Genomic DNA, 10,493 nt, shown 5'->3' with positions numbered 1-10,493 from the left:
TCCTTATTGCACTAGACACATCATCCTTGTGCATCTTGCCCAGTACTGAGTAGAGTTCACTTGAAATTGGCTGAGACATTGTGGATTGAGTAGATGCTATACCAAAGACTATCTTTCAGCTTCTCTTCAGCATTATTCTCTGGTCTTAAAGCACATCTTTTCATATGCCGAGAAACTTCTTTTCTGGATATCATACCCTTACAGTATAAGCAGTACTCGTATGTCTCAGCGCTGCTGCTGCTCTTTTTTGAGATCCTTTTCACTTTAAGACAACCTGATCCTGTGGTTTTAACAGCAGAGTTGTGCTTGAAGTTACCAAGGTTTCGTAACCTTTCAAGATGAACTTTTCTGTCCTTTGATGATTTGGGTAACTGAAGCACCTGGGCGACTTCAGCATTTTCATTTACATGCGTCTCCAGATGACGTGCAAATTTTGTTTGAGGTTTTCCACACACAAAACAAAAATTGACTGTGCTTTTGATTAATTTTGTTGACTTGGTTGGGGATTCATTTTGGCTAATATCCACAGTACTCTTTTCGCTACATGCATCTTTTGTTTTCTGCTGGCATGACTCTGAGCTGTCTGGTTCTTGGTCGGGATGAAGATCATCAGTAGTTTCAAGATCATTCAAAATGTGCTCAAAGTTGTTCTTAACATCCATGGTCTGTTCTTTTTCAGCAAAAGTAACGCATAAATCAGGCATGCTAGCAGCATGGGAGTTTTTTGATGGTCCAGGTAACTCAATAGACAACTCTGTTCCTGAGCTTTCTGAATCTGATGCAGAATTTGGGATGTATTCTTCATCAGATGAGACATCACCCTGTTCGTAGATACAGCATAGATTAAATAACAGAAATAAACATGGGAAGGATAAATGCTAAATTGTTCACGTCACAGAGCTCGGGACGTAAACCAAAGTCTCTAGATGTCTTAAAAGTACTAAGAAATACCTCCTGATTTAAAGAAGAAAATGTGCAGCAGATATGTATTTTGTGCAAGTATTTTGATTCTGCTTGATCAATTTGCAATCTGTGATCGATTCAGTACTTTTTTGATATTTGTCCCATTTCTAATATCCAATTTATATTTTTTGAACAATGACATTAACAAAAAAAACAAACACAAAACAAAAAAAACTAAGACACCAGCCCTAACCTGGTCCCGGAGCCCCTCCCACAATGACCCCCACAGATCAAAATTTGTAAAACCTTTGAGACTAGATTGTATGAAACTGTTTTTTTTTTTGTTTGTTTTTTTTTACAAAGGATTATAATAAAATCTAAGTAATATTTTTACAATGTGTTTATTTCTGGCCTCTCTCACATAACTTCTACACTCTATCCAGTCCAAAATCTCTCTGCTTTCAATTCTCTATCTGAGACAACACTTACAAAACTGATTATCCTTATAATTTTGTGATGAAAGAAAAAGGAAGAGCAAGCAACATGTGGCAATCTTCACGAACTGCATCTACGTCAATATTAACTATATTATAATGAAGCCTGCGTAAATTCAACCTGGGAGAAACACCTGCACATCATCTCCATCATCATCATCATCATCATCTCAACTCCCTTCAGCTGCTCACTCCGGCGCAGCCAATCCGGAGCTCCCTCGCACCTATGCCTCCATTCAGCATCCGGGCATTTAAGCTCTTTCACCCATAGCTCGGCCTCTCAGCGTTTTCGCATCCCTCCACCACCCCTGCACCCCCATGCTTGCCCCCTGCCTCCATACCACCACCAGTGTCCAGACCCCAGGGGAAGACCTCCTACTTCAATCAGCAATGCTTTTATCAACAGTTTTCCCGCCGGGGTCTGACCGCCAAATATTTAATGTTCAATAAAGCATGTCTAATTCTTTCTCCGTATCTGAGTCTTTCCAGGTTGAATTTCACTGTACACTTACGTCGGACATATCCCAGTCTTCTGAAGATGTCTGGAGGCAGATCTTATGCCACACACAACGGCATTCTACAAATACAAAGAAACCACAGCATTAGACAACAACCGATGATTCATTAAGTTATAATTTAAAAAGTAGCGATCCCACACATCACAAATTATATTCACGAAGACCACTAAATATAAACAAGCATAAAGTGAATTTAAAACCAACGCATAATTCAGAATAAAAAGCAGATTTTTTTTTTTAAGTTTAAGACACATTTTAAACTTATGAATATGATATACTGAATCATCCTAATAATAAATTTTTTCATCAGATTTGAGATATAAAACATTGTTATTTTAAAAACAGACTAATTGACAGACAGACAGACAGACATACATACATACATACATACGATCTAATGAGAAACAGAAAAGCTAAAATGTTTATCCTACATTAATTAATAAGGATTGAGATGAAAAGGACTTCTACTAAAAAGTCATTGAAAATGTGTAGAGACACCATCAAGCATTTGTATTGCAAATTGCCTGATTGATCTATTGGAATAGGTCTGGATTAATCAGACCCAGTACCTTATTGGGCTTCCTATATTGACATTGTAAGAAGTTTGCAAGTTTGATGCAATGTTTACTCAAAGGGTTTATTATCATCAAACATCATCTTCCAAGTTTGTGTGTATATGTGTAATTACAGAATGACAAACAGACTTGAGGGCAGTTTACTTCATACATGTTGATACTCTCTTAAATATAATTAAACATTTGTGCATTTTGCTTTATCTTTATATAACAGATCAAATCAGGAACTGTGGTTTTTGCATTGTAACATCACAAATAAGCTAAATCAGCATTGTCAGTACGCATGCACGACGCGGCCGGGTCAGAGTACACCACTACCCACGATGTAAAGGCTGAATTATACTTCTCCGTCAGATATAGGCTTGGTTCTTTTAATACATCCATGGATATAGGCCTACGGGGAAGTGCTGTGCCAGGGTTGCCAGACGTCAGTGGCCAAACCCCGCACGAGCGTCTCCGGGCACCACAGAGGCTGATGGCTCCGAATATGAGGCTTTGAAAGTGAAAGTTTATTTGCAGCTGTTGATTCATTGTACCAACCTTCCCTCAGCTCTAAGGGATCTGGAATTGTCATCTGACAACTGTCAGTCTCGATCTCGAGCAGAGACTTATATCCAAGGTAGCATAGCCTCCCACTCCTGCTGTTTTGTTAAAACTATAGGGGCTTTTTGTAGTGAAAACGCCCAAGCGAGGGCCACGAATTCTTTCTTTCTCTTCCCAGCAGCACTGTATCCCTGTTTCGTACCAAATTCTTTTAAAACATTGACTTTAGGACGCTCAAAATATTCAATATCGCTATCACACGCGGCAGTGTTTACTGTTTACGATGCACGCTGGGTAGTCGTGACCCTTGACCCGGACCGGCATGCCTTGCGCGCGGTGAGATGCTTATTTAGCTTACATGAGCTTGATGTTGAAAGAGTGAAACAAAGATTTAAAGTTGTAAAGTTCAACAGTCTAATCAACAAAGAGTAAGAGGGCAATATACATTATTACAGTATGTTCTCTGTTCTCTGCCACACTAAGCAGACAAACTCAAATGCATGATATGTGATAGTATCTGCCATTACACTGTGTATCATTGCAATGGTTTGAATTGATAAAACTTTGAAGTGATTTTTTTTATTCTTTACATATGAAAATGTAGACCTGACTCATGGTAACTTATGGTATAGTGAAAAAATGCATTAATTAACACAAGATAAATAATACACTTACGCTTGCATCTTAGACCGTGCCATCTGATAGCTGTCAAAGGTGAATGGCATATCCCGCATTTGTCAAGTTTCACCGATTCAAATACCAGCCTATGAATTGTACACTGGAAAAAATTAAAAACATGAAATGAAACATAAAACATTGTTACCCAAATATTTTATGACGAATTAAAAATAATGTTTGACCATTTTACATATTTTCTACCAATCCTTCAGGAGAGATTGAAAGGGAGATAGGAGTTACTTTTTAGATAAAATAGTGAAGCATATCTATTCAATTCCTGAGATTTGTGAGTTAGAGAGAGGGGAATCTATTTAGATGAAGCAAAAGTAAAATACTAAGAAGCTAAAGTGACTGTGAGTAAAAGGTGCATGTATATGTCTGACACAGAAAAACCCAAGGTTTACAAGGACACTGGCCATCAGCCTCATAATGACATCCGAGCTCAAACTGATGCTTTCACTGTTTCACCTCCAGTGTGTGGCCACTCAGTAAAACACACTTGTTAAGGGGACACTGTGGTTAGAAAAGACCTCCTGTTCTAAATAGAGGACATTTCCACCACCGCTGCCAGATGTTTGCTAAAATACTCAAAATGGAGTTTCATGTAAACACCATAACACTTCTAACCATTGGTCAATTTTAAAACAAAGGTCAATTTCAACTCACCTCACAAGCAGAGTCGTTAGGCACAGCTCTGGATGATTGTGGCACCTCTTTCGATTTGCTCTCTGTACAAGGGAACATAAGGAGATTCAGTGCTTGACTTTCGTTAAGTCAAAAAAAACACATCTACGCATAACGCAATCAATTCACATCCCTGACTGTTACAATTCTACTCAAAATATCCATCAAGACACTATAGAATCATCAGAAATGTCCCAATACTGGCACATTTTTCATGCAGCAAACCTTCAGGCATGTCATGCATTGCCAGAAGTTAACAACATTTACTCAAAACTGACCACTGGTAAGTTCTTCTGAGAACGCTTGGGGTGACAACTCCTGATACTGGACACCAACTTCACCAATTAACTCTTTCAGAGAAGAAGTGCCACGCTGACCTCCAACAGAATGCACCTAAAGAGATGCAAAGATGAACAAGCATCAATGGTACAGTGTCCATCTGATCAAGAGGGACACTCTCAGTCAAACCTTAAAACACCCAAATGATGTTGAGAGGGAAATGCAATGTTAAATGATGACTACCTGTACTTACAATGATTTAAAGACTGCACATGCAGTATAATTGTAATCAATTGATAAACATGATCTTTACAAACCACACTATTTACCAAACTACACATTGATACAATCTTTAGTAAACAGATGAATCCATGCTAACCTCATGCTCAGAGTTGTCTGCTGTAGGTCTAGATGACTGACACTCTGCTCTTAATTCTCTGTCTGTAGAAGAGAACACAAGACATGGAGGCATAGTGCTTTGCAAGACCCCAGGGTTTAACAGGTAGTGCTTACTCAAGCAGGGACTCACCTGTGAATGAGTCTGTAGAGATCACATGGTGCTCCACGTCATGGGCAATAGGCTCTGCAACACACTGTTGACCAGAAGGGATGCTTGCGATCTTTAGCTGGGTATGAAAAGTAGAACAAATATTGTAAACATCTGGCAGCTACAGTGGAAATGTATTTAATCCACTACAAGTGGTCTTTTCTAACCAGTGTCCCCTCAACCCGTGTGTTTTTCTGAGTATGCCAAACACTGGAGATGAAACAATGAAAGACTCAGTTTGAGCTCAGATGTCAGGACAGTGTTCTCACATACCTTGAGTTTGTCTGTGTCAGACACACACACACATAGTTAAGCATTTTCTGTTTCACCTTCAGTTAAATACAGTTCTAACTCTCACCCTAACTGCAAGGAAACAGAGTGATTAACCCTTACCTAGTTAAGTGAAGCCAAAGTAAGACAATACTAAGAAGCTAAAGTGACTGTGAGTAAAAGGTGCATGTATATGTCTGACACAGAAAAACCCAAGGTTTTCAAGGACACTGGCCATCAGCCTCATAATGACATCTGAGCTCAAACTGATGCTTTCACTGTTTCACCTCCAGTGTGTGGCCACTCAGTAAAACACACTTGTGGAGGGGACACAAAACAGATAAGCTTGCAATCATCACTTGGGAAAGTCATACAAATTCAAGATTTAGTTAAACCAGATTGAATACCACCAAGAGGACATTTAAATATTGTGACTAGGGCTGAAACAACTAATCGATTAATCGACAACTAATCGATTATTGAAATAATCGTTAGTTGCAGCCCTAATTGTGACATCTAGATATGTATGTTTTAAACAACAATTCATAGGGGGAAATTTTTTTTTAAATGACCCACCTTTTTCCGCCAGGGCCATTCTTTCCCACCATAGTCATAAGTAATTTCACTTCCTGCCGCAATTTCCTTCAGTGCAAAAAGGCAGAGATGTGGCTTCCCTTCTGCTTCAATCAACTTCATTCTGCAATTTGGTGTCCTGTGTTCATCGTTTACTAGTCGCCCAAATGACCCATCTTCAAGTGCTCCATCAATACTGCAAATTTGGAAACATACATTAAACAAACATTTATAGTGACACGCCTATGAACTATACTATAATTTTTAAGCACCAACACAAACACAACATCCAATACAAGTTTAGTTGTTAAATGCATAGTTGATAAGTTAAAGAGGGTCCATCAGTCAAGGACGCGTTGCTTTCTGACTGAGATAAGTGTTTGCGCTTCTACTTGTGCTTAGAGCTTAAACGTGGTTTTGTTGTACTGTCACGCTGACCTAGTAGGTGTAGGTGTAGGTGTGGCTGTGGCTGTTACTCTTCTCTTCCTCCTCTTGCCCACTACCTGCTCTGTGCTGCTGCTTGCGCGTGGCCGCTGATTAGACCTTGTGCAATCTACAGCTAAGCGCAGCCTGGTGCGCACTGCTCCGCCAGGTGAGTTGAATTAGAGCAATCAAGGGCGGGCGTGCCTAGTAGACCTTAAAATGCATGCAGCAGTCATTTGACCCGAGCGTGACATGCTGAGAGGACAGCAAACCAAGCACAATCCACTTTGAGGAAGACTTTGAGTTAGACGGGCTATCGGTAAGCTTGGACTCATATTTGCTGCTTATGTTTGGGAACTATGGAAGCTCAATTGTGGAAATGTATTTATGCTTTGGGAAATAGTTACTGCATTTAAGTTTAAAAAATTATATTGATATTAAAATAAATGTTTAAGTTTGAATAAACTGTTTATGTAGATAGTGTTTCCCACACTTATGTTAATTAATACTAAAAGCAATTACCCCAAATCCTTGGTTAAATCTTAAAACTAGTGTAAATATGTTTGGTTTAATTTAAGGAAAATAATTCTTTGTAAAAGAAAATCCTTGGTTAAAGTCTTTATTAAAATATTTGTAAACTCTAAAATGTATACTTTAAAAATGTAATTGTTACAGAAAGTGTAAAAAATGCAAGGTAGACCACAGTTTATTTCATCTTCGTTGTTTGAAATTACTCACCTCTGATTCAAAAACTAATGAATGTAAAACTAAAATGAGGATAAATGATAGTTTAGACAAAAGTGGCTTTACTGAAGTGTATATTTTTGTTATTTCATTTGTCTTCTGTATAATGCATTTAATTTATCTGAATGATTAATGAAACGTTCTTTATTTTTTGTGTTGAAAGGTTTTTCACCTATCCATCAAGCCATCCATCTACCTACCTCACAGACAGAGAACACTTGACATGTACTATTTTGGCATTGTACATATTATACAGTAGTTTTGGACACAGTATAACAGTGCACGAGTCTCCGTGTCCACATGTGCCAAATGCGCACAGACACAGGGGCGCTCATTCAGCCCTGGCCATTTGAATTTTCTCTTATTATTTTCTCTATCTCTATATTATATTTTAAATCTTCACAGCAGCGTGAGCACACTGTCTTAGCTGTAAAATGTAGGCTTATATTATTACCCCTCTAACCCCGTACATTACGCCCGTGAGTGTGTATTAGAGAAGGCACACACAGGCTGAATACGGGGACTAACGGGCCCTCAGCATATGTGGGAGTCCCGTCAGTCCCCAGTACTGCGAGTTCCCGGGGACCACAGGGTCACCGGGAAATGACGGACCCGTGGAATAGCAGGATCTCATTCTTACTGAGGCTCCGTCACTCCCCCTTCTATAGATTCTGGGGACTGACGGGGCCGGGTACCAGAGGTAAGGACTCGTTAAAGAGCAATATGAGATGTTTGCTTCAGAAATCCTGACCTTGCAATAGAAATGTAAACATTCAGTCATTTTGAATTTACCACAAAGTCTTCTGCTTCCATATGAATTCAAACATGAAGACTGAACATGCGCTGGGGTACAGGTTACGTCTGTGTTCAGCTTCAGTTGCATCAATAAGCTCCCCTCTATACTCGACCACGAAGTCTCCTTGTTTGAAATTGGCTAAAGTGAAGATGCCACGACCTGAAGAAACAACCATATTAGAGACACAGGTGTGGCAGCACTGCAAATAATCAATTCATTAAATATGTATATCTGTAAATTGCAAGTATGCAATGTTGTGCTTTTTTTCAATTCTACATATATAATAAAGAAAACATGTCCAAGTGCAGAAAACATAAATAGCCAGGCTCGCTAATAACTAAATTATTATTAAAATACCTTAGATTTTAATTTATATTGATGTTTGTACAGGTCACCACTGGTGATGTGTAACCCCTCAGTCTAGCCTGCAGTGTGTCAAAGTCACTCACCTTTAACTGAATTAATAAATTTGATTTCTAACATTGAATTCTTGTCTCTTCTTGCAAGGATGTGATTAATGGCATCCTGAAGGGGAGTGGTTCTCCGTGACATGATTTGCTAAGGAAATCAAGATAAAAATGTAAACAACATCAAAACTTCAAGCCTTTATGCTTACAAGGGCATTAGTAAAGCTGAATGAGAAGCACCCCCCCCCCCCCCCCCCCCCCCCATGTTAGCGTATTATTAGTTTAAGGTTATTTTAGTTTGGTGATGAGTGCTGGAGGGATTCTGATTAACAGATAAATGGATGGGGGCGAGGCTGTATTTGTGCAGATTAACTTGACTGTGTTCCACCTGTGTTGATTAAGTCAAGTTTCTGACATGCTCCACCCAATTTTTCTTATTTCACTAATAGCATGGATACTGAAACTGTTTCAATTGAGTTCTATGCTTTCATTACATTCACATAACAGACACAGACAAGGCTGATGTCTGAGTTGTTTTAACAGAAAGCATGCACTTGCAGATATTAAAGATACTTAAATGTCCTAATTTAACTAAAGCCTAACTCTGACTTAGCCTAAACCTGTCTGTCAAACTAAGCTTTAGATCTCTCAGGAATCATGTGCTTCATCAACACAACTATAAGAGCAAAACAAATGGTTTTTTTTTTTTTTTACAATATTTTATAAACAAATGTGTGCAGAGTGACACCAATACTGTCTCAATTTAATTTCATAAATCTACAAGAGTTTATTTGTATTTGCCTTCCAATGTTTCCTTGGTATTTGGGCAAAGATCATCTAATAGCAGTAGCAGCCATTTTACATTAAACAAGTGATCTTGTCGTGAAAAAGGCCTTCTTTCAAACTCAGTGAAACATCACACACTTGTGTAATTTCTTACCTTGAAACAAGTGATGAGATTAGGCCAGGGTAAAAATAACCCTGGGACAGTCCGGGAATCCCCGCCCCGCGTGTTGCTGTGACCTCCGTGAACCGTTCCGCGTGCTCCGGCCCGCTCCGCCGTCCTCACCTCGTTGTGGTCCGGTCCCCGCGGTGCGCTCTCCGCCGTATGCTTTCCACCGTACCTCGTCGTTCCCTCACCTGCCGCCTCACCACGGCTGTGCCTACTCTGAAGCACTGTGTCTGTCAGAACGCCCGTCTTTTAAAAGTTTTATAATTACCTTCTTACCTTTTCTCCAAAGCGTGTCAAAACTCTGCCAAAATTGATGGATGAATAAGAAGCGCCCAATCAGTCAGTCTAAATCATTGATGTAAATATCAATGGTCTAAATGGGTAATGTTAAAATGCGCATGCGCAGCTTCCAATTTCGCGCCATGTGTATAATGTCCCGCGCTCGTGTATAATTTCCCGCGCTTGTGTGTGCGGCATGCAGGGACAACTCCAACCGACAGGGGGCAGTGGCGGACACACAAATATACAACATATGTCAAGTTTTTGGTTTACAAAGACTTTTGAGAAAAACACTTTTTGGGTATTAAAACATGCCCAGAAACCATTTTAAAAGGTCAATTTTATGAGGACAGCAAAATGTCCTCCTGTAACAGAGGGTCCTCATAGCTCTTTGATTTGTCTTGAAAATTGTCCTCCTAAAACGAAAAACAAACACACACACACACACACACACACACACACACACACACACACACAACACAGGGGAAGCTGCTATAAACCTGATATTAAATCAGAGCTCAGTCAGTCGGTAGAAAAACAAGACAATGTGACACACAGTAGCGTACACATGTCCATACCTCCCCTTGAAGTTATTTTTATTATTCCATAATTGATCCAGAGACTTCAAACAAAAATTTTCCAGTAGCTTGTTAAGGAAGTATTATGATGTTAGGAAGATAGAGGATTATATGGCTTTGCTAACAGTGTTTTTCTGTAGCTACAGTATGTGTGCTCCTGTTTTGGTTTTGTGTAAGAGAGTGGCTCTTTGTTAATGAAGCTGGTGATGCTAGAGCTAAATGGCTTGAATGTCTTTTTTAATTCATGATA

General features: G+C 39.3%; 1 protein-coding gene across 3 annotated transcripts in view; it reads right to left on the bottom strand.

Moving 5' to 3' along the window:
• Positions 1–9,893, bottom strand: part of LOC112433208 (uncharacterized) — a 15,722-nt gene extending 5,829 nt beyond the window's left edge. Inside the window, exons 1-11 of one of the 3 annotated variants that reach the window (XM_076886877.1) lie at positions 9,375–9,893; positions 8,477–8,585; positions 8,024–8,186; positions 6,068–6,260; positions 5,204–5,300; positions 5,054–5,115; positions 4,674–4,788; positions 4,378–4,439; positions 3,709–3,811; positions 1,910–1,974; positions 1–821 (exon numbers count right to left, since the gene is read on the bottom strand). The exon at positions 1–821 is cut by the window's left edge and continues 1,164 nt beyond it. In XM_076886877.1, the coding sequence (XP_076742992.1) occupies positions 57–821; positions 1,910–1,974; positions 3,709–3,811; positions 4,378–4,439; positions 4,674–4,788; positions 5,054–5,115; positions 5,204–5,300; positions 6,068–6,260; positions 8,024–8,186; positions 8,477–8,579 (1,728 nt within the window). In that variant the 5' untranslated portion in view covers positions 8,580–8,585; positions 9,375–9,893 and the 3' untranslated portion in view covers positions 1–56. Of the gene's footprint in view, positions 822–1,909; positions 1,975–3,708; positions 3,812–4,377; positions 4,440–4,673; positions 4,789–5,053; positions 5,116–5,203; positions 5,301–6,067; positions 6,261–8,023; positions 8,187–8,476; positions 8,618–9,374 lie in introns of those variants that run through there. The other 2 variants (XM_076886878.1, XM_076886879.1) reach the window with 2 other exon arrangements.
• Between the last annotated feature and the right edge of the window lie 600 nt (positions 9,894–10,493).

This window comes from Maylandia zebra, linkage group LG7 (genome assembly GCF_041146795.1).
Source record: "Maylandia zebra isolate NMK-2024a linkage group LG7, Mzebra_GT3a, whole genome shotgun sequence".
Lineage (NCBI taxonomy): Eukaryota > Metazoa > Chordata > Actinopteri > Cichliformes > Cichlidae > Maylandia > Maylandia zebra.
Note: the sequence above shows the minus strand (reverse complement) of the source record. Positions and strands in the feature narration are given on the sequence as shown.